The sequence below is a fragment of the Hydra vulgaris genome, chromosome 12 (genome assembly GCF_038396675.1).
Source record: "Hydra vulgaris chromosome 12, alternate assembly HydraT2T_AEP".
NCBI lineage: Eukaryota > Metazoa > Cnidaria > Hydrozoa > Anthoathecata > Hydridae > Hydra > Hydra vulgaris.
In genome coordinates this window covers 50,293,328-50,319,429 of record NC_088931.1, presented here as the reverse complement: position 1 = coordinate 50,319,429, position 26,102 = coordinate 50,293,328, and the positions used below count along the sequence as shown (strand labels likewise).

The window sequence follows — 26,102 nt, the reverse complement described above, 5'->3', positions numbered from 1 at the left end:
ACATTTTTTTGATGTGCAAGGAAAAAAACTGCATTAATACAAATTTTTACAGCATAAAAGGACAGGGACAGTAAAAGGATGCAATTTGCTGAATAAGAAGCCAGTCGAGAATGAGTTTTGTTTGTTCCAGCTGGAGATGATAGCTCATTTGAGCATTGACCATAGTATTTGTAGAAAAAAGAAAGAAATACAACCTTGCAACAATGGGAGAGAACGGTTCAAGCTTGGCAGATAAAGCAGGTCTAATTACATTAACAATGTGCTTTTAGACTTTCTGACAGTAAGAGGGTTGTTATTTATCATTATAGGAATGCCAACAATATTGCAATACTTATTTGCAGTAAATAAATGAGTTTTGTTGTCCAACAAAATGTCCAGATTTTAAATCCCCAAACCACTACAAGCCCCGAGCTGTTACAGAAGAGAGATCAGATTTAGAATTGGCTGCTTGTTCTTAAGCAATCAAAAAGTGAAGACTTTTTTCCAAGACAAGAGTAGAAAGTTGAGTTGCCAGCAAATACTTTAGATGTAAAATTTTTATGAAGACCATTATTGTAGATAAGATTGTAGGAGCAAAGTTGTGGTACTCTTATAGCTACTCAAAATGTTCAAAACTCAAGAGTTTTCAAGAATAACTTTAATAATGCAATTAGAAAGAAATAATTTAATAATCTCAAAACCCTTATATAAAGAAATTAATAATAGATTGAAGACTGATTATAGGATAGTTAAAAAGGTCAGAGTGTTTTCTAGAGTTTTAAAAAAATTGGAAATACTTATTAAGCCTTTATTAATAGTTTAGCAAAAATTGAAGAGAGTTCTAAAGAAAACCTTTTTAAGACTTGGATGGTAATCCTATCTGAATCACAAACTGTAAAAGTCTTTAATTGAGAATTAACTTTAGCATTGGAAGTCAGAGTGATTTAAATGTTTAACAATGGGTTAATCTGTTTAACTGGAATGACAGGAAGAGTATGGCCATTAGATTCAAGAGTCAAATTAGAGGAAAAGTTCTTTCCAAATAACTCTGCCCTATTCTTGGGAGAAGTAAAAGATTAGACCCATGAATTAAAGATTAAATGCTAGACTTACTTTAGTTAATGACACTGTTGAAGGCTTTTCAAAAGTCTCTATAACCTAACATCTGAGATACAAAATATATGTTTGCTATTTATTTAAATGCTATGTAATATCCTTACATATTTGTATAAACTTTGTTATTTATATGGTGTAGTATTTGTCGAAAGAGATGATAAGATGGATGTGTGGTATGACTCTAACAAGAAAAGAAAAAGAAGCATAATCTTAGACAGAGATTAGAGAGTTGAATTGAAGGTTGAATTGAACAATGTTTGTCAGAGAAGATTAAAGTGATTTGGGTATTAGTATATAGAGTGGTAGTAGCAATAGATTTGGGTATCAGCATGTAGAGAGGAAGTAGCATGTAGAAAGGTAGCAACTTCAGAAGAAAATGGTAGAAGTAAAAAAACTTGAATGGTATGTGTTGCATATTTATGAATGAGCTTTAGTTAAGGAATAAAGATGCTCAAGATGTTTATATTAAAAAACAGCATAAAAGGGGAAGATTTAAGCTTGATGATGATGATTTATATGACGATGATGATAATGATGATGATTTTGATGATGATAATGATGAATTTGATGATGATAATGATAATAATGATGATGATGATGATGATGATGATGATGATGATAATGATGATGATGATGATGATGATGATGATGATGATGATGATGATGATGATGATGATGATGATGATGATGATGATGATGATGATGATGATGATGATGATCATGTTGATCATGATGATGTTTATATATGCATATATATATATATATATATATATATGCATATATACATACGCATATATAAAATGTAACATAAATTTCAAATTAAAAAATATACTTTAGTATGTATAAATACTTATGCGGTCTGTTGGTTTACTACATTAATTTCGAACCCAGTTGTTTACTACATTACACCACAGAAAAAGATTGAATAAGGAGGCTTATTTTATAGAATTTTAGTATTGCACTCTTCCTCACCAATGTTGCTTTTAAACGTGGGGAATGAACATCTTTTTGATTCTAAAGTTAGTGCTCTAACTACTGCACCATGACTGCAATAATAATTAGTATTTTTGCAAACAACATGGTTTTAATCGCAACTAAATTTAAATAAAACCTTTTACTACAAAGACCAAACTTTATTATAAACTTTTCTTAAAAACTAAATATTAAATAAGTAAAAGTAATTCAAAACTTCTTTTGTTTAGATTTTTTTAAATGGTGGTGAAAGTCAGTATGTTCCTTTTGTTGATGTTATTAAAGCAAAATGTTTTAGAATATTGTTAACATCTGGGATTGTTATAAAGTATAACTTTTATGGAACTGAAAGTAAGTTTTTTTTAAGTTTATATATTTATGTATTTCTAAAATTTTATGTTCAGAATGTGTCAAGTCATGGTTTACAGCAGAATTCATTTTAAAAAAGATTTTTGTGTTCATTTAGACAAGTAAAATAAAAATTTTATAAAGTAATGAAAAAAAAAGAATATTTAATACTTTTAAGTATTAATGAATGAATGAATGCTATTTTGATGTAAATGAATGAATGCTATTTAGTTACTGTTTATTTTTTAGTTACTCTGTTTGAACCAAAATTGTTCACTTATACACTTTGTTAGTTTAAAACTGTAAAATGGTAAATGGCTCTTGTTCATGAAAAAGAATTATACTTTATACTTTTAGGTGCTTTTTGTGGTCTTAATGATCTTAAAATTTTATTTATTGATTAAATGCAGAATCACATTGAATTTTATCCCCCCCCCCCCTCTCACAAGAAAACAGGCTATTGTAATTTGAGTTTGTAAGTAAATAAAGTAATTAATTTAAGTATGATGCCAAAAATTAACAAAATGTGTGTGATTAAAAAAAATATTTGTTAGTGTCATTAACAAAGTCCAATATTTTGTCTTTAATATATGGGTTTTATTTTATTATTTCTGCAAAGAAAAAGCCATAACTATTTTCAAAGAATCTTTTTTTTAGTTTTTTTGAATTTAATGACCAAATCTTTTAAGATATCATTAACAAATCGGTTAATCAGTTATCAGTCAATCTAATCATTCTAGCTTCTGTTGCTAAAGTTATTTTTTACCTAAGCTCTTCTAAAATTTGTCGTCTGGACAAATTTTCTGTCTTGCAAAAGTGTTCTCCAGAGTAAAACTTAGGGCGATAAACCCTATAAATGATTCACAAGATATAAATTTTTTATTATTGTACCTAATGTTGTAACATTTATACAGATTGAATATGGTTCATTTAGAAAGAAGTATTTCTGCACAATAATAGTCAATAATAATGTACAGTACACATCAGAAAACTTTATCTACAGAGAATACTGAACCTTTACATTTTAACAAGTGCAACTGCTAGCAATTTGAAATAGATTTTTTACTGGTTCAATAAGCATATTGTCATGAAGTGCACGATCACTATTATTTCATGTACTTTTATTATTGTTATTGCATTTTATTATGTTTATTGCATATTGTTACATCTGTGTTCCTTTAAAAGACTTTAATATAATCTGTTAGAATTAAAAAAAACAAAAATAGTTAATAAAACTTAATTTTTCTTATTATCTAAGTATATCGGGACTAAGATACTGTGACATGTCACAGTATATCAGCAAAATAAAAATAAAAACTTATTGCTAAACAGCATTATTGCAAAACAGCAACATAAAAACAGCATCATTGCAAAACAGCAACATAAAACATCATCATAAAAATCATTGCTAAACAGGATCATTGCGAAACAGCAACATAAAAACAGCATCATTGCGAAACTGTGTCATTGTGAAACAGCAACATTATGCACATTATCAACTTAGAAATTCATTGTAATAAACTACAGGAAATATCTTGACCGTAGGAAACTCGTGGTGGTTGGGGCGTCTCAAATCCCATCCAGGACTTTTGTTCAAAGATCCTGCCATTACCGTAGAATAATATTTCTACTTTGTCGTATCAATCTTACATATTGAACATTTGCATCCACGTGAGGGGTGTTTGTTCTTTCTTGGGGATGTTGATTGAAAAAGTTGGTACGGCATGTGGGAGTGACTTTTCCAGCGTAGCAATGGCAAAGTTGGATAGTCGTGGTTTGTGGACGATAGACATATACATCGGCTATAAATGTTTTAACAGAGCCATTAAGTGAATACATGTTGTGCGAACACGTGTCAATTGTGGGTAACTGATAGACTCCAATTGGGTGTACTTTAGTACAATCATACACTTCGCCAATATAAATGCCCGTAATAAATGTTGGTAGAAAGACCAGACACCATAGTATAAAAAGTACTTTCCATAATTCTCTTATTTTGAGGGTTACACTAGGCATAAATTTACGATTGTTTTGGGTTTTCCTCCCCTGTATGTTTCGACCTGTTGTGATTAGAGCTGATATAGACAAACATTTTCTGATTTTTTTCCTATCGAGGTATCTCTTTATCATTTGGGAATCAAAAATATTTTCTTCTGGCTTCCAAGTATTTTGGTCAGCGGGATAACCTTCCCATTTGACTAGGTATTGGGTTTTTCCTCTTCTTGTTCTTTTGTCGAGAATTTCTTCCATTCTATATACATCGGGACCAATTCCGTGAGTTTGTTCTAAAGGTGGTTCATTTTCTGGAGCGCTTGTATTTTCTTCATGTGTTTTTTCGTTAGTTTCCTCCAAGTTAAATTTGTCACTTGTTTCTGTAGCCTCCATGAGAACTTCAGTGTCTAGAGTTATCTCTGTTGTTGGTTTTTCTTCAAAGCCAAACCATTGTTTGAAACAAGACACATGAATTGGTGTGGTTAGTTCCTTATTGTTTATGTTTTCGACTTTAAAAGTCACGGGAGATGTTTTCTTGATTAAATGAAAGGGGCCGTGCCAGAAACTTGTGAGTTTCTTCACCAAACCCTTCTTTGTGATTGAGGTATATACCCATACCTTATGTCCTACCTGAAACGGAAATACTTTAGCTGTTTGGTCGTAGTGGAGCTTCATTTTTGTCTGTGCTTTTTGAATATTTTTTTTTGCAAGGTTACGTGATAATCTTAAACTCGTCAAGAGTCGTTGAATAAGTAGGTCGGTGTTGTCCGTTGGGTCCTTTCTCGGTAGCAAAGTAGTGTCATGAGGTAATAGAGCGTCTCTGCCATAAGTCAACCTAAAAGGTGTTTCTTCAGTACTAGCGGAAATACTAGTATTGTACGCGTATACTGCTGCGGGAAGATGGACATCCCAATCACGTTGGTTAGAGGCAACATACATAGAAAGATTCTGAGCTAATACTCCATTAACTCGTTCTACAAAACCATCCGTTTGAGGGTGATATGCCGTTGTGAAAGATTTTTTTACATTTAATATGTCACATACTTCTTTTACTAATTTACTAATAAAGTTGCTACCTCTGTCAGTTAGGAATCATCTTGGCGCTCCGTGTCTGAACACAATATTATCTACAAATAACTCTGCGATTGTTGTGGCAGTAATAGTAGGCATTGCAAAAGCTTCCACATACTTTGTAAACAAGCAGCCAAAAACTACTATGTAGTGGTTTCCCTTTAATGATGGTGGGAATGGTCCCAGACAATCAGCTGCAATGATATCCCATGGTCCTTCAACAGGAATTGGTTGCAAGGGTGCTTTGCTAGGTGCTGGATTCCGTTTTCGTTGTGCACAGGTGGTACATGATTTTACCCAAGTTTGTATGTCGTTGTACATACCCACCCAAAAATAGTTGGTTCTGATCTTTTCATAGGTTTTTGTCACTCCAAAGTGACCTCCGCATGGTTTGTCGTGGGCCCAGGTTATTATTTCGGATCTTAATGACTGTGGTACAACCAACTGGATGAGGTTCTTTGAGGCCTTTGCCTCATGATGGAATAGTAAGCCATTCTCGTCTAGGTGATAACTATTTTCTAATGCTAAGACTTTTTTTGTCTCTTTTAAGTCATCTGGTAGTTCTTTCTTGACTAGGTATGATAACAGATTGGCGTAATAGGGGTCATTACGTTGTTCTTTGGCAACTTGGTCAGTGGGTCTACCTGGTACTGTCAGTGTTGCGACTACGTCGTAATTTCTCCTGGAAAGTCCGTCCGCGTTACCATGCATTTTCCTCGATCGATATTCTAATTCAAAGTTATAACTCTGTAGCATTAGGCTCCATCTTGCAAGTCGACAGGTTGGATCTTTTATAGACATTAGCCATTTCAAGGAATGGTGATCCGTTATAATTTTAAAACGTTTCCCATATACATATTGTCTACATTTCTGTACTGCTACTACAACTGCTAACGCTTTGCGTTCTGTTGTGGAATACTTGCTTTCTGTATTTGTGAATTTTTGTCTGCCATAAAGAATAACTCTTTCAAGGTCTCCTTGATATTGCGATAAGATATATCCCAGCGATTTGCCACTTGCATTGGAGTATATAGTAAAAGGTTTCTCAATGTCTGGGTAAGCTAAGATTGGCGATGAAATAAGGGTATATTTTAGTTGTTCAAAACTATTTTGCTGATCGATGTCCCATTTGAATTTGGAATCTTTCATTAGTAATTTATTCAATGGTAGCGCAATGTTTGAAAATCCTTTTATAAACCTTCTGTAATAACTACATAGACCAATGAATGCCCTAACATCTTTTATATTTTTGGGCACAGGGTATTCCTTTACTGCTTTTATATTTTCTGGATCTGGTTTAATTACCTCCGCGTTAATAAAATGTCCTAAAAATTTAACTTCACAGCTACAGAAGGTACACTTAAGTATGTTAATTTTCAACCCGGCATGTCTTAAATTGTTAATTATCATTTGTATGTGTTTAAGGTGGTCTTCGAATGTTTTTGAGTATACTAAAATGTCATCCAAGTAGAGCATGCAGTTTTTATACAGATGTTCCTGAAGTAAATAATTCATCATTCGCTGAAATGTTGAAGGCGCGTTTGATAGTCCAAAGGGTAGGACTTTGAACTGATATAATCCTTTGTGGGAGATAAATGCAGTTTTCTCTTTAGAGTCATTGTCAAGCTGCATCTGATAATAACCACTTAACAGATCTAACGAAGAAAAATACTTTGCACCATATAACATGTCAAGACTTTCGTCGATCCGAGGGAGTGGGTAAGTATCTTTCTTGGTGACGTTATTTAACTTACGTTAATCTATACATAAGCGGTAGGAACCATCCTTCTTGGGCACCATGACTACTGGGCTGGACCAAGGGCTAACACTTGGTTCTATGATATTATTTGTTATCATATCCTCAATGTGTTTGTCTAGTGATTTCTTTTGTGACTCGGCAAGACGGTAAGCTCTTTGTCGAATCGGTTGAGCATCACCAGTGTCAATGAAGTGTTTTACCACATCGGTCTGTCCAATTTCGTGTAAACTTTGGCCAAAACATCTTTATTTTTGATTAGTAAGGTCAATAGTTGAAGAGGTTCGTTGGGGTTTAACGTAGCTTCATTAGTTTTTGTTTCTAATAAACTTATCAATGCCGTGGGTGGTCAAACACTGTATTCATCAGGAACTTTGGAGGGTAGCGGGACAATTACTCCACTTTCACTTGATCTTTCCTAATGGTCAAATAATTCGGTGATGGGTTACCAATATGAAGCTTAACTTGGCTAGATTCACCATGGTTAATGGTAGGAAAAACATGGACATTTTGTTCTTCAAAAATATCTGTCTCCGGTATGAAGAGACAGTCTTCTTTTGTTTCTGAGGCTTGCGCTATGGTAAGAATGGTTTCACAGTAAGATGCAGCTTTCATTTCCTTTGTTACTTGTACCTTAGTGGCAAACTCTATGGTCGTTTTCTTTGATGTGTCTTGAGGAAATGTTACATCTGTGCCCCTAAGATTAAATTTTTGTACTTTCTCTGGACGGCTTACAAGGTCTTGAGAATGTTGAAAACAGTCACCTGGTAGCGGACAAGATGGTATTACTCTACCTGATGGACAAAAGGTGTCAGACTGCCGAACTTGGGCTTCCTGTTGAAAACTCTTACTACTAGGCTTTTCATCATTTTTGATGTGGTGGTTACGCAAGCTATCTCTCATTGATGTTTCTGGAACAGCGGTCCTCTAGTCATTGGTTTCCTTAACTTGCGTTTTATGGCCAATTGTCGTATTACTAATAATTTGTCGTATTACTAATAAGTGTTCTATGATTTGTTCTAGAGACATCTTGTTTTTCCCAGGACTATTTGTTGGAGAGCGGCTATCGTCTTGTTTAAATGGGTTGGTTTCAGATATGTCTAACGCGTGATTTGAGTCAGAGGAGGAATCACTGAGAGAGTTGTGAATGTTGTTGGCGGTATCCGAACAAGGATAAGGTTTGGTGAACGGGCAGATTTCTCCCGATCGTAGGCGACTCATAAGTAAATATCAATGTTTAATTTCAATACTATATCTAGTTCATATACTAATTGCAGGTTTTCGTCTAATGTATTTAAAGTTGAACTATCGAATGTCAATCTTTACTTACAGTGCTGAATCGGTCGGTCCAAGCAGAGATGAAATCCACTTGAATCCGGGCAGTGCCTCCAAAATGTTACACGGTAACTTTATTTTAAATATTTATTTATATATATAGATCATAAACCATTAGTCTGAACTTGATATTGTTTCTTTAACATATATAATATTATTACAACATATAATAAACTAATACAACAGGTTCGTTCTTCGAGCGCCACCATACAACTTCCTCTCTCTCTCTTCCACTTAACTAACTCACTCTCTGACTGTCTCTGATTTTCTCCGACTATATCTGATTCTCTCCGACTATATCTCACTCTGTCACTCTACTGTTTTATATATTTTGAGGACGCTAGACGCGTCTCGGTTTGTACACAAGTTGTTTAGTAACTATCGTTTCTTGGCGTTTTGTTGAGTGAATGGTTTGTTTATAACTTCTTTTTGTGCACGCTTGAGTGAGTATGGTTATTATCTATACGCTTGAGTGGCTAAGGTTGTTACCTTCGTAACACTTATAAAACTAATTAAAAAGATTCTATTACTAGATAACTATAAAAATTGAATTTTATTTAAAAAAAATTTTTTAGTAAAAAAATATAAAATTCAAAGAGTTTTTAAAAAAATACTAAAGCTTTTTAGTTCTTTGTCTTTGTTGTATTTTTACAGTTTTTTTTTTATATGTTTTTTTATGAAATTTATTAAACTGGTCATTTGAACATATTGAGTTTATTTTAAAATAATAATGTCAAAACATTTTAATATTATCTTTACTTTAAATTTTTTACTTTAAATACACTGACAAAAATGTAACAATAAATAAACATTTTTATGCTTTTTAATTGCAAAATTTTTTAATTATTTTATTGCAAATATATATATTTTTATTTTTTATTGCAAAATTAGGGAATACTTATTTAAGTGATATTTTGAATGTTTTTTATTATTTTTGTATAACACAACTCAACTTAAAAAGAATTAAATTTTCCATAATTGTTAGTTTGCATGAGTTTATTTTGCCTGAGTAAACTGATGTACATGGGTGTGGAGGCAGTCATACCCAGGAAAAAAATTCAATAAACTTTCGAAACAATGGCCTTAGAAATTCTAAAGAATTTTATAGAATTTCAATAGAATCTCTATTAATTTCTATAGAAAAATATATATATTACACATGCAACAACTTGATCAAATATTTGCCTATTTAAACTGTAATTTAAACTTTTAGCTATTTTGTATGAAAGCATAGTTAGTCTAAAGTTAGTCTAAAGAATAAAATGAGCTAAAAAGTTGAGAACTCTATACTTATTTAAGAAGCATATAAAAATTTATCAGAGGTGACCGGCTAAGGAAAATAAACTTGTTTTTTTGATACTATGTATTTTACTTATGTTACATCATTTACGTTACCGAACAATTATTTTTTGTGGATTTTTTATATCTATTATCAAGAGCTAGAGTAATGTAACAAAAAAATTGTCGAAAGTGTTGCACTTATTCATTAAAAATAATTAACAAAGTAAATTTTAAAAACTGGTGGCACACTTCCTGAGTGATTTTATATAACTTTTATTAAAATTTTTAAATCCAAAACAGTTTTTCCGCAAGACCAAGAGCAACTTTAAGAAATTACTTTAGTATTACACCTTTATTTGTACTAAGTCATTTAAATAAGAAAATCTTTGTCGAAGTTTTTATTACACTTCTTTTGTTGATATGATACTATTTTCATTAGGTTGAATTTTTAGAATGCAAAGTTGCATTCTAAAAATTCAACCTAATGAAAATAATTGCGTTGGTTTGACAAGGTTCACTTTGAACCTTGTCAACCCAACAAGGTTCACTTTGAACCTTGTCAACCCAACGCGACGAAATAAAAATTACGTAATGACCTAATTCATTTTGTAAACAATAACTTAACGAAAAAGCGCCAGAACTTTAGTAAATGCATGTAGTTTTAACTTACGTTACACAAATTTGAAATAAAAATGTGCTTTAACTAAGCATTGTTATTCAAAACTTTCAATGTAGGAACATTTAATATTCTTTCGCATATATTATTAAAAAACTAAATTTTTTTTTAAAAAAGTTTTAGAAAAAACAAAACTTTATCATGCTTTTGTTAACTTACGTTACATGAAAATTGCAAAAGTTCTTTTGTTTTTTTCATGAAATATATATATTTTATAAAGTAGAAAATCTGACCAACAACAATTTGAACATGTTAGCTCCATTTTCACGTTAAATTAATTCCGATTATGTAAATAAATTCATGGTTAAAATAACATTTTACAATGATACTTTTTTTATCATGCAACGATGAGAAAAACCGTAACTTTTGGAAGCATAAAAATTACTTAAATAAATTAATTTTATTACTAAAGGTTTATTTTAAATAAACTTTTATGTGTGTCAACACCAATATTCATTTGCTAAAAGATGACGAAAAAGAGAATAAACTTTGACTACTTTTTCATTTACCGCATTGGAATTGCCCATATATATATATATATATATATATATATATATATATATATATATATATATATATATATATATATATATATATATATATACATATACATGTATAAGGAATATTATATATTAGGGTGGGTTATGTATACTATATATATTAATAATTTTATTTATTTATAATTCTTATTTTGTTAGCGAAACTATATCTTTACCTATTGCATATTTATTTTTTTATAATCAATTAATAATAGATTAAATTTTTTTATTTTTATAAAGATAGAATTAATACAAAAACCTTATAGAAATTTTATTTTTTACGATTTATCATTTTCAAAATATTTTGATTGCGTAAAATCGTCAGATAACAAACTTGAGATTTCAACTTAAATACCTTGGTTACTTAACAATTAAATAATCCTGTGGTTGGTGAAGCAAGTAATAAATGAAAATTTAAAACAAAATAGCTTTATTATATTAAATTTATATTATATTAGTGTGGTGTAGCTCTAACTCGGAACCTCTCACTTCATAAGCGAGAGTTCCCCACTACATCCCTGGTAGTACCGCGCTCAACTTGTTTCTCCGCGCAGCGGTCTTGTTAGTTAAGGTTCGTGTTTTGGAGTTGTAGAGTTGAGAGAGGGTTATAACCACTATTAAGTAGCCTCCTCATCTGTAGTGGTTTTCTCGGCCTTGAGGAGGTGAATAACAAAACAAAAAATAACAAAAAATTTAATTGAAAAAACTATTTAGCAATATATTTTAACACTTTAAAATCAGCAATCTAGATTTCTTTTAGTTAAATTTCAGGATTGCACTTTCCCTTTATATAGGATAGCAGTTTCCTATCTGATCATTGCAATAGCTTAATTTAACCATTGATACATTTAATTTATTACAATCATTAGAAGCAATTTATGTGACATAAAAAAACTTTTTATGCAATTTTTTTTGAGGCAGATGTTAGAAACTTTGTTATGCAAAAAGCTAATATATTAGAGCTCAAAATTTAACACTTTAACCGTATAATTAAAAAATGTTTGTTAATGCATAAATAAAATGAATAGAAGTTTATTTGTTAATCATTTAAAGAATTTCAGTATATTTTTTACCAAAAGGTGTGTTGGTGTGTGTGCAGGATTCCTGAATACACACCAACACACCACTGTAAAAATGTATTTTTTTCTGAAAAAATCTAAAAAATCTGAAAATATGACTTCCATATTTGTTTACAGCATTGGATTATTGAGCTAAGTTTTTATCTCAAAAAAACTATTTTTATATATGTTTATAACAATTGATTACATTCGTTTGTGCTTTTTATGCATTTTGTGTTTTACAAAAAAAACTTCTTTTTTTATGTTTATAAAATTGGCTCCTATTGAATCGAATATAATCTGACACCTTTTTACAATGCAGACAGCGTTGTTTACTGTTTATGGGTTTTTTTAAAAATAAAAAAAAACATCAGTATAAATTTTTATATAGGTTATTATACTTATATTATAAAAAATTATATTGATTTTTTTTTTTTTTTCAAAAAAAAAGTGTAGTATTATTTTATCTATTTGTGTTATTCACCTCCCCAAGGTTAAGAGGGCCACTACAGTTAAGAAGGCTACCTTATTGCGATTACAACCCTCTCTCAACTCTTCAAATCCGAAACACAAACCTTGATAAACAAGGTGATATGCCCAGAGAAAAAGTGTTGCACTATCAGTAATATTTTAAATTCCCATTTGTAATAGATTAATAAATTTTATATGATTTAACAAAATTTATTTGTTATATTTATGAAAACTATTTCATTGTTGAATAATAACATTTTATTGATAATTATTGATGGATTTTTCAATTTATTTTAAAGAAATTTTTCTCTAATGTTATATTTATTGAAAAATATGTATGTATGTATGTATGTATGTATGTATGTATGTATGTATGTATGTATGTATGTATGTATGTATGTTTGTATGTATGTATGTTTGTATGTATGTATGTATGTATGTATGTTTGTATGTATGTATGTATGTATGTATGTATGTATGTATGTATGTTTGTATGTATGTTGTTTTTTAATTATTTTATCTTAATTTACCTCCCCAAGTCATGAAGGCCACTTCAGTTGAGGAGTCTAATTTAATTGTGGCAAGCACCCTCTCCCAACTCTATGACTCCGTACGCAAGCAGAGAAACAAGTTGATCGGGGTTAACCAGGGATGTGGTGGGAATCAAACTCAGATCTTCTCACTTATGAGGTGAGAGCTCTACCACTACATCACTACCACATTTTATGTACATATTTTATGTATATATGTATGTATTATGTTTAGATACATATTGGACATCTCCAATAATATCTGCTGGTTTAGGTGGATATCAAACAGCTACTCATGGTAATGGGTTTCAAATTCATTTAACTGATAATAACATAACCGCTACAGTGGTAACAATTTATGGAAAGTATAAAGTTTCAATGACTAATCCTTCATCAGCTCCTTACACTCTTACTCTTGTCTGGTCTGTAGTCAATGATACTTTATATTTGTATTATAATGATATCTTGAAAGATACTGGAGGAATTAGTGCAGAAACAAATTTTTCAAATTTTATGTTTAATGAGTATCTTCTTGTATTTGCTGATTATTATAACCTTAAATCTGACATTCGAGCAAGTCTTTCAAAGATTTCAATATGGTACATACCTTTGTCAGAAGAGGAAGTTTCTCAAATTGTTTATAAAGCCCCTCTTGGTATGTTTTTAATTTGTTAAAAAATAAAGTAAAAAATATTTAAATAAAACTATAAAAATAAGCTAAAAAAAAAATTATAGTAATTAAATGAAAATTAATTTTTTTTTGTATTTAAAGAACATACTCATTATAAACTGCACAATATTTAAACATAAAATAACTTTTATTATTTAACTTAAAACTTTAAAACTTTCATAAATAATCAAAAGAATCAAAATAACTCAATAGTAAAAAGCATGAAATAAAAAATATAAAAGCGAGAATCAAAAAAAAAACTGTATTCCTTTTTTTTTAGCTGAGTATAGTTATTCAAACATTGTATCGCCAGATTTTTTTTATGGTTCAGATTGTAATTGCATTAATGGAGAATGTCCTTGTGAAACTCTTGGTATTTATTCCTTATTTAAAATATTTATAACTTTTTTTGAAAGATGAAAGATATAAGATATACAATGATCATAAATACTGTATTTGTTAGTGTCATTTTCTTTTTTTTTTGTATTTAATCATATTTATATTATCTCTCTTTTATTTTTATTGTTGTGTTTTAGACATGACTGCAACAGTGGAGTATGCAAGTAGTATGATAACATATTTTGAGGTTTTTGAAGATGATTATTTAGAAGATGATCAATTCTATGATAGCATAGTTGAAACAAACAATAATTGCACATACATTTTTTTTGATGATATTGTTTTGGATTTTAATAGTATATTTTTGCTTGAAGTTTATTTGAATGTTAACTTACTGTTTTCTAACGTACATGATACAATCAGCATTCAAGTGTTCAACAGTTCAAACATTGAATTTTTTGAGTTAAGTAATTGGGACATTTCTAAAGAAGACAATAGCATTAATATAACAAGTCCTGTTCTGACTGAACTGCTAAGAGTATTTTCTGATACAGCAACCCCTCTAACAGTTGTATTCAAAATAAATATTTTAAATATTCAGCCAAAATGTTTTTTGAGAATAAAGTATAATATACCACAACCAGGTGGGAAAATATTTTGTGTGTATTTTTTTATCATAGTTTGTTGTTTTGGGTTTTAATAAATCTTTTTTTTCAATGCTTTTTTCATTAATTAAAAGTTTAAATTTTAAGGTGGTTTTATTCATGCAAAGGCTATGCAGAGCAGCATAGAAGATATGTTTACTAAAGTAAATTTTAATATTATTGGAAAATGTGTTTCTTTCGAATTTAAATTTGGAGGGCTTGGGTTTTCAAATCTTGCTATTTTTGGTAATATAAACAATATAAAAACAAGATTGGCATACTATTATCGTCAAGAGGCACAAGATAAATGGAAAAAAGTTGATCTTGATTTAAGTTCTCAAAAGTTTCAGACAGTAATTATTTTTGTTGTTGTTGTTGTTAGTTATTTTTAAATTAAGAAAAGTATTATAAAATAAAAGGAATTTATTGGCTAGTCTCCTATGAAACCTAAAGTAATGCTTTTTGCAAACTTTTGCCTAAAACTTAAATTATGTTAAGAATATATTTTAATAAATTATTAGAAGTTTTGATAAATTACTGAAGACATAAATAAATTACTTAAATATAAATAAATAAATTAAAAACATAAGAAAATCATTTAAAATATAAGTAAATTACTTGAAACATAAGCAAATCACTTGAAACATGAGCAACTCACTGGAAACATAAGTAAATCACTGAAAACATAAGTAAATTACTTGAAACATAAGTAAATCACTTGAAACATAATTAAGTTGTAATAATAACAAAAGTAAAAGGCAAATAATTTTTTTAGTATGAAATATAAAATTTAAAATTTATAAGTTTTTAATCAAAGTTTATTATTAGCTGATTAATAACTGATTTATAAAAAATTTTTTTTGTGTGCTCTAGAGTGTTTCCGTACTAAAACAGAGTTTTTGTACTGAATTACTTCAAGCTTTGTGATTTTGGTTTTATCAACAAAGTTTAAAATTCAAAATTTGAGTTTAATTATTAATAATTATTAATATTGTTAATTTTTGTTTAGTCAAAAAAGTTTTTACATAAATAATAAATAAATCAGTTAAATAAAAATTTATAAATTAAAATAAATTGAAATTATATTTTTTAACTAAAAAAAAAAAAAAATGTAATTAAAAATATAAATAACATTAATTAAAAATAAAATGATTTATAAAAATAATATAACTGCTAATTTTTTTTTTTGAAAGAATTCTTTGATAAATATATAAAATATTATTAATTTTAAAGAAAATTAACTGAACTGCTATTATGAATAAATAAATTATAAAAAGAATGTAAGTGTAAATCTTTTAAACATAAATTTCTGAATGTAAATTGAGACATGTTAAACCATCATAGTTTTAGAGTTCATAGTTTTAGGTTATTTATTATTATCATTGTTTAAGCATTCTGTGGTTGTACAATGTAAACATTTCTTCTAATTCTGATTCTCTAATTTCCATTTCTTCAATATACAAAATCTTGATCTTCATCTTTCCTTAGTTGGATTTTTATGTCATCTGTAATGCATTTCCTCCAAGTTTTCTTACCTTTACATCTATCATTTTCTCCTGAATCTGATAACTTTTTAAATGTTGAACCTGTCATCTGCACTTTTTTGATCTACATGCTTATCTTCTCTGTTCAAAAAAAAATTCTAGGCATCATCAGTTTTAATTTCCGATGTCTTAAAGCTATACATCATAATTCTCTAGACATTTGTGTTCTTTCAATCTTTAATGATGCACCTTTTGCTGTGAGAAAAGGAGGTAGTTCTATGAACTATATTTTGAATTTATATTTATATATTTTGAATGGTATTTTTTCCTGTCTTTAAAATCAGCATAAATTAATTTATGCTGATTTCAAATACAGGATTTATTGTTAATTTTTGTAATAATCCAACTCTGAGCTCTTTAGAGAGAATTTCCAAAACTATAATAAAAGGCTAATGGCTAAATACTGCACCCCACACCAACCTTTACTTTAAAAATTATCTTTTGAATTTATATTTTGAATGGTATTTTTTCCTGTCTTTAAATTATTTGAAATCAGCATAAATTAATTTATGCTGATTTCAAATACAGGATTTATTGTTAATTTTTGTAATAATCCAACTCAGAGCTCTTTAGAGAGAATTTCCAAAACTATAATAAAAGGCTAAGGCTAAAGGCTACTGCACCCCACAACAACCTTTACTTTAAAAACTATCTTTGTTTTATATATTTATTTATATATATATATATATATATATATATATATATATATATATATATATATATATATATATATATATATATGTATATTTTATTACCTTAAGTAATAAAATATATATATATATATTTTATTACTTATTTTATTACTAAAGATAATGTGCTGGGCTTTAAGTACCCTAAAGCCCAGCACATCATCTTTCTTGGAAATCTATTATTAGCTTTTACGAGGAACTTAAATGCTATCCACTCATTTTTTCTTCTCCAAAAAATTTTCAAGATTTTGCCTTACAATAAATATTCCATTTGTTGCTTCCTTTTCTGGCCTTTCCATAAAATCAATTTATATGTTGCTGATAAATATACTGCTCCTTTATTTGTTGTCTGTTATTCTAAGACTTTTACCTGGTCAAGTAATTTTAATCCTCAATATGATTCTACGCTACATTCTATTGCATACCTGCCTTTTGTACTATTTTTCACCGCCTAACTTTGCTTGCAATCATTTTAGGGTTTTATCCTTATCATCATCATAATTACAACACCTACTTAAATGATTCAACATTTCAATCAGCACACCAGAAAGATTAGCAGTCTTGCCTAATAAAACCTCATAGCAGATTTTACTTTACTAAAGTTAAAGTTAAATGTGCTATGCACATTTAGTTTTTACTTGATTTTGGCTTTTACTTAAGTTTTCTTCTCAAAATGATTACATCTTTTGTTTTCTTTCAACTTTCAAAGCCTGCACATACAAAAAAAATGTCTTTTTTTTAGATTTTTCATTAATTTTACAATGAACTGTGCTGTTGTAATTGTCATAGTTCACTTGATTCTTAAAGGTGCTCGGCTCATAAGTTACTTTCTGTTGTCCTTTTTTTTTATAAATTATAAATTTTGTAACATCTGAAACTTCTAAAAATATTTCTCTTTCAATATTTCTTAGGCCAAACCTACTTCCACGTGCTCTTAAAACCATCTGTGAATGCACCAGCATACATTTACTTGTCTCCACATGCAATATGGGCATCAATTTTTCAAAAATTACCAATAACAATATATAATAACACCAAATTTTTTTGCACATAATCTATATGATTTTGTGCGAGCTTATCTAACGATCTTAGCTGTACTTATTTTCCAGTGAGTCTTGTGCAGAGAGCAAGAGGTTTAATGACTAACTTTATTCTACTTTCAGTTATCCACTTTATCTTTAGCATAGAACCTGCATTGACTGAGCCAACCTTAAATCTAGTGTTTTTTGTCATACTGACATCTAATATCTTTGGTGTGATGAGAATGTCAGTATGACATATATTTGGGTGGATAACTGGAGTTATAACTAACCCTTGTTGCCGTAACATACTTGCCATTAAACATTAACATTATTTGTTTATTTCCAGTGACTCATCTGAGGCCAACATCAGGTGTGTCTATTGTTAACCTATTATAAATACCTAAATTAAAATTAGTTCATTGACCTCTTGAAATTGGCACTTATAACCGCCTTTTTATTTTTTTATACAACTATTTATATTATAATTGTCTTAATGTTAATTTTAGGGGTGTGCCAGATTAGAAATTTTGAATTCCGGCCAAAAGCCAGAATTGTTAATAAATTTACTGCAGGAATTCTGTCCGAAACAATAATTATGTTTATGTAAGCCTGCACCTTAGCATCGTGGCTATATAATATATATTTATAACCTATAATGTAATCATGTGTTACTATTCCATTAATTTGATTCTTGTTTCATTTAAATCTAATATGTTGTTTTTATTTGTTTCTTATAATTTTATTTATTGAAATTTTTAACCTACATAAAATTTATATTTAAAATTGTTTCTTTGTTTTCAATTTTTCCAATTAGGTTAAAATTGAAATATTTCCTGTATTAGGCATCCTATACTTTTAAATTATTTAAAATTTAAGAAACATTTAAAATAAGGCTGTTCTCAGAGGCAAGTAACATTTTTGATGAAAAAAGAGCTAGTTTGTTGCCCAAAACTGGAGAGCAACCCTTTTTGCACTACAATATTTCTAGACCTCTAGTAATCCTTACATAATCGATTATTGCAAATAAAATTACATTGTGTTTGTTAAGAAATTTGTATTTTTTACCTAGGTTTACCTATAGTTCTTTGTTACCCTGTAGGACAAAGATTTTTTGATTAAATTTACACTGTCTGTGGCACATGTCTTATAAAAAAGGTAAGAAATGAATTCTGGCATTCCAGCCTAAAATATTGTAATTCTGGTCGGAACCGAAGTGACCTATTAGTCACAAGTTCCAGCCGAAAGGGAATTCCGGTACATCCCTATTTAATTCAAAAAAAGTAACAAAATATAAAAATGTTTTTTTTTAAAAAAAAAAACAAGAAGCATTACTTTACAAATAAACGGAAAGAGAATGGTGAGTTTATGGATTGACTGGAAAGAAATTTACCTGATTTTTTTTTTTCTTTTTTCAAATATATAGATTGAGTTTGTTGCTTTAAAAAATAGACTGCAAACTGGATATGTTGCATTTAGTAGCTTTAAGTTTTTTAAAAACTGTCCTACTGGAGAAACAAATTTAGCAGGTTAATTTATTTTTTTAATTTTTTATGTAATTGTTTGTAAGCATTAAAAAAAAGTATTATTTAAAATAAATTTATAGTTTAAATTAAACTCATTTAAATAACTCATAATGTAAATAAAATGCTCCTTTTTGTTTTATTGATATAACTCTTATCAATAATATTCTGATAATATTTCAGTATATAAAAAACCATTTGTCTAAAGGGATTATGCATATACACTGTAAATAACATTGATGATGAGCTGTTTTTTTTATTTATTAATTTTTTTTTTGAAAACGAGTATGAAAATGAAAATCTCGAAAACTTATTTATATCAATATAGTAAAATATGAACAACTATAAAAAAGATTCACAAAATAAAGTTTTATTTTGTGAATCTGGGCTGTCAGTAAATTTATATTTAAGGTGTCTAAGAGAATAAAGTGTTTTCATGGCAAATATTATAAAGGTATGAATTATGGCTAAAGATCTCACCTGGTAAATGCCAATATTAAATGAGTTCATATTATCATAAGGAAAACATTTTAGCAGCGGCTGAGCATTTGAAAACTTTCCTGAGTATTTTTTAAAACTTTCCCGAGTAAGTGAAATAGTTTCAATACCATATATTAAAATAGTTATAACAGAAAAATGATTATAATAGAAAAATTAGAGTAGCTTTAAAATGCAACACTATGAGAGTACATTTGTGATGGCAGTCTTGACATAAGAAGTTATCTTAAAAAGTAGTACCTACAAAAAATATAGTTATATGGGGAGAGTGGAGCACTAAGATGCATGGGGTATCAAGAAACATTGTAATTTTGGAGGCATCTCAAGTTGTGACACTCATCTTTATATGGTAAAAAACTCATATGATATCATTAGGCCTGCAATGAGTCAAATTTTGTACTTTTTTGATGACAAAGTAATTTATTAGTTTTTAAAGTTGCTAAGTTTTAAGGTATGTTATTCAATGTGTCTATCGCAAAAAAATATTATTTTGTAAACTACAATCCATAAGCTCTTTACTTCATTAAACAAAACTATTGAAAAAACAAGTTGGTACTAAAAATAAAGCAAGTGTTTTCTATGAGCAAGTTTGAGGCAACTTAATACAGCAATCGTAAGGGGCCCTAAAACTGTAGAATAGTACTCTATTGTGTCCTAAGCAAATGTAAAAATCATTTCTTTTAATATTTACAGTTAATTTTTATAAGGTTTATGTAAATATAATACTAGAAGATCCAATTTCAATGCAGAGCCATTATTATTTGATGATTAAGAATGACATTTAAAACAGTATATGGATTTCTTAAATGTGATTAGGACAATTGAATGCATTATTTGGGTTATAATTATTAATTTGTCTTTTAAGTAAAAATCTGGCTTTTCTCTAAGTTATACTTTTTATTTACTTTTTTAAGGATGCGCTTAAGGAAGTTTGTATCAAGGTGCCCCATGGGTAGGGTACCTTGATACAGATTTTTAACTTTACTTTAAATAGTCTCAAAAATTTAACCTATTATATTATGGTAATAAATAAATTTAATTTTTTTGCTATAAATTAATTCTACAAATTTAACAATGCTTAAAAAAAAACCCTGACAAAAAAATTATCACAAAGCAAAAGCCAAAAGTGTGGTGCTTTACCCTCCCCTATGTTATTAATTTATATTTATATAATCTATTGTACATGATGTATTTAAGTAGCTTCAAAAACAGTATAGATATAGGTATAGTATAGATAGTAAAGATATAGGCATACAGTTGGATACAAAAGAATTGTTGGCATTATTTAAAATAGGAACTACTCTTGCTATATCCATTTGGTCGAGAAAATACCAGTTTTAAAATATGAATCAAATATTATTAAAAGCAGCAATTTAATAATATCATGCACTGATTTCACAACAATTAATATCATTGAGTTTTAGCAGCTGGTTTTGATGCTGACTTCTTATTAAAAACTTAACTAGGCGTACTAAGGCTTTACCAATAAAAGTTCCAACTAAAAAGAGCTATTAAGTATTATTTTTACTAAAAAACTTTTTGTTTTGGGTGATTCAAAATAATATGGATTTTCTTAAAGAAAATCCATATTATTTTGAACTTTTTACTTTTCTTTCTTAAAGAAAAGTAAAAAGTTTTACTTTTTTCTTTGTGGGTGATTCAGATACTAATTTCTTATTAAATTAAATAATTATCTGTTGTATTTTGTCCGCCTCTTTATGATTTTAATTTATTTTATAGTTTCTTTTAATCACTTAAAAAAAAACTGTTACACTAAAAATTGTAAAAAATTAAAAAGGTCAATCAATTGCATCTTGTTATTTGTTGCCATATGGCAACAAGGCTCCATAATAGGTTAAACAATTTAAGTAAAGTAAACAGTTATTTTTCCTAAATTTTTATGACCACTATGTTTATTATTTGGACTTGAAAAAATGTTAACATTTCTAGTTATTATTTCAAATTTATTTCATTCAAAAAAATTAAGTTTATTCATAAAAATTCATTACACTTAATTAACTAATTAATTTTTTTTTCTAACTTTGAAATTATAAATAATAATTATGATCTTAAAATATGTTTATTCCACCAATCAAAAATATTAGGTATTTTTTGTAATTCTATAGTTTTGATTATTCAGTAATATTTTGACCCTTTTTTTATACTGTAAACTAAAGATTGCTATGAACTCAAAACTCTTTTTAATCCAATAACCAAAAACATTTAACCTAATCACTTCAACTTTCTTTTTTGAAGGTATTTTAATTTTAATTAATAATTTTGCAATTCTTGCCAATCAAATTTGATCAGATAGAATTGATATTTTGCAATTCTCGCCAATCAAATTTAATCAGATAGAATTGATGTTTTGCAATTTTTGAGATTTGATATTTTGCAATTCTTGCTAATCTAATTTGATCAGGTAGAATTGGTATCAGAAGATCAAGGCATAGAAAAGTAGAAAATTAATTTTTATAGAAAAGTAAAAAATCAATTAATTTTTTTTCTTAATTTTACACTGTTTCATCATGAAAGACTCATCAGAAAGAAAGGCCTAAAATAAAAAGTTATAAGTTTATTAACTACTATAATAATTCACACATACATAGAGTATGTTGACAACAGGGATGTTGAAGAGTTCAATTGAGATGTGACTTTAACAACAGAAGTTGGAGTGATTTGTTATTTGTAGATAGTTGCTTTGCAAATATTTCTGCCTTATCCTTGGGAGAAGTAATAAGATCCCATGAATTTGAGATGTAATGTTAGACTTATCTTTGTTAATGAGGCTGGTAAAGATTTTACAAAATTCTCTAAAGCCTAACTTCAGAGATACAAGGCTTGGTAAACTGGAAATAATGGAGCTAACCAACAAACAGCACCTTTTTACATTATTTTTTACAATAAAAAACGCGTTTGTTCTCAAGAGAGTTGTTCTTTTGAAAAAGATAAAAGTGATTATGATTAGATATAACAGTCTCACAAGAATTTTAAAATCTTGGAGTAGAATGAAGCTTGGCTTAGAACTGAAAAGTTTCTATACTTACATAGTTACATAGGAGGCACATTTATCAGTGTAGAGAGAAAAGACATCAGCACCTGGATTGTGACAAAAAAATAATGAAAAGAATCCTAGTTAGCTTTAGGGTAGAAGAAGTACGAAATGAAAGATTTATAGAGATCATTTCAAAGATGAAACCACTTAAATGAGAACAAGGAGAAACTGAATACAAGCTAGGGTATGACATGATTCAAATCAAGGAGTAAAGGTAAAAGATTAGGTAAAACAAATTATAAGTTTTAAGTCTGGAAAACAAGTCACAAAGGTTACTATCTGAGTAAGAGATTTAGAAATACAGAAGTCATGGGCTTTAATGCTAGCAGGGTTTGGTGTTAGAGCCAAGCTATTCTGTTTGATGAGCATTAAATTAACCATTAACAACAATACTGAGTTAAAGAGAAAGGGCATGGTCAATTTTATTAGAAATTACATCTAAAAGAGTGTAGTCTTAAGAAGAAGGAGAAAGATAAAGTACAAAGAGAAAAGTTATAGAGTGAGGAGGTGCTAAACCGAACCACATAAAAAAATGGTCAGATAATTCAGACATAATTTATTTGACAAATAGGTGATTTGATGTATAAGTATACCCCCAAGTCAAGCATATGACTATTATAATCTTTGCAAATCAAAGGATAACACCCATCAATACTGAAAATTGAAGAATGAACAGCCCAATATAAACTAGTCTAACAAAAAGCAAGAATGTCTGATGAATGGGTTGTATTCTACAAAATAATTTGATCATTATTGGTTCTGTTGCTGCTTGGATTTCCTTTCTTTATTAGCTCTCTTCTTTTTGGCTTTGTCAGTGAACCAAAGAGTAAACAAGGAAAATGTTAGAGTTACCCAACTTTAACATTATTTGCTTCAGGTGTTATTTTTGTTACAGGCAACAAAATTAGGTATTTCTTCAAATTAGATTGATTTACCAGCTATTCGATTGCACTTTTGTATTAATGATTCCAATACTTCCTGAGCCATTGCAACATGTTTTGGAAAAAGTTTATGATGTTGGTGGTTGATAATTTTCTTTATTTTTATTGTTACACAACTCGAATTGTAAGAACCTATCTTCCTGCATCCGCTTAACACTGAACCCTTCACTTAAAATGCCAAACCCGCATTTATGTTTGATTGACCACTCTGCCCATAACTCCTAAGTATATTTATGAAACCTTTCCTTTTGAATATAAATGCAATTTCTTATTGATTTGGATAATGAGCTGGGTAATAGTTGTTTCAGGTGAAGTAATGAAAATTATAATATTATTGCTTCTTAATTTAAAATATTAAAATGTCAATGCTTTAATTTAAATATTGAAGAATGACCATCAGATAGAACAACATTATGTAATTTTGTATTTTTTTTCTTCTAAATAGCAGTCATTTGTGGAGATTAGGAGATATGGAATTCCTTTAACTGCTTCTTTTGGATTTAATATGGAAATAAAATTGGAGCCCATAAAGAAAATGAAAGAATTTACACTTACTTATTCCTTATTTTCTCTTATCATCTTTTGATAACTTTCCCCTTCCCAGCATACATTAATTCATTTAGAGTACCATCTACTCTATAGTTTACAAACTAGGAAGTTTTATTGTGATTGTAAACTCTAGTGGTATCAATATTTCTCTTCCATACAACTGTTTCTAATTAATTTGAATGTATTAAAGTATTGCTTTTTATAAGTTCTTCAGCTAATTCATCAAGATAGTTACATGTGGTACATCCCTTTTCTTTTTTGCGTGTATATGATATTTTGGATCCCAATGTTTCTGAAAAGACTTGCCAAGCTTTTTTGTTTAGAGTGCTTGTTGAGCATTTTAGCATTGAATTTAATGATATGACATTCACAGAGGTGTCTACCGGCTTTTTTCTTACATGTAAGACATTCAACATTGTCCTTGTTAACTCTTACTTGTTAGGCATCTAAATAAATTGTTATAATACAAAAAAAAATAAACAATACAAGTTTAGTTTTCTTAACGCAATAATCATAAAGTTTGAAAAGTTAATAAGAAAAAGATTTCTTTTCCCAATCATGTATACATATTACTTTTTCGTTTTATTTTTATTTTTTCGTTTTATTTATATAACAAACTAATGACTCTTCTTCATCTTTGATGAAAGTTAAACAATTATTTCTTCACCTTTCCAGTTTTGATGACACCATCATTGTATGTGTTTATTGCTGATTCAACACCATTTAACTGTTTACCTTTTATGTCTATGACATGAAAGGTAAGCAAACTATGACACCTCTTAAAACATCTTGATTATTTGTTCATCACTCTTATTTTTGAACATAAGTTTATTCAAAAATATATAAAGAAACCTAAAATATGTTTATTATTAATTAATCATCATATATTTTCTAAATATTTTCAAATAGTAATTCTATTAATCTTAAACAAACGCAAAAAATACAGAGCTTTATAGATATAATTACTAATAATAATACTTACAGAGCTTTATAGATATAATAACTAATAATAATACTTACAGAACTTTATAGGTATAATTACTAATAATAATACTTACAGAGCTTTATAGATATAATTACTAACAATAATACTTACAGAGCTTTATAGATATAATTACTAATAATAATACTAATGATAATAGTAATATTAATAATAGTATAAAAGAAATAAAAAGATGAAGGAAAAAAGCTCTAAATCATTAAAAATTGAAGAGAAAAAATCAAATTATTACTATAACAAAAAAGTGACACCAAGCTTATGATAATATTATAATAATTACAATTGGATTATTGGAGGAATTTGGAGTGGAGTAAAAAAAAGTTTCACGTAGGATATTTAAAAACATCTATTAATAGATATTAAATCACTCCACACTTGAATAAACAATAAAAAATTACAATAACAAATAGAACAGCATTATAGGAGCTTACAGTCTAGATAGGTTAGTAGTGAAATCAGACATATAAAAGTATATACAACAGGGAAAATAAAAATTTCATGCAGAAG

General features: G+C 28.5%; 1 protein-coding gene across 1 annotated transcript in view; it reads left to right on the top strand.

Moving 5' to 3' along the window:
- Positions 1–26,102, top strand: part of LOC105845853 (uncharacterized) — a 201,050-nt gene that overhangs the window by 75,223 nt on the left and 99,725 nt on the right. The window contains exons 11-16 of the mRNA XM_065813584.1: positions 2,298–2,418; positions 13,360–13,779; positions 14,075–14,167; positions 14,331–14,777; positions 14,886–15,130; positions 19,456–19,558. Of these exons, the coding sequence (XP_065669656.1) occupies positions 2,298–2,418; positions 13,360–13,779; positions 14,075–14,167; positions 14,331–14,777; positions 14,886–15,130; positions 19,456–19,558 (1,429 nt within the window). The remainder of the gene's footprint in view (positions 1–2,297; positions 2,419–13,359; positions 13,780–14,074; positions 14,168–14,330; positions 14,778–14,885; positions 15,131–19,455; positions 19,559–26,102) is intronic.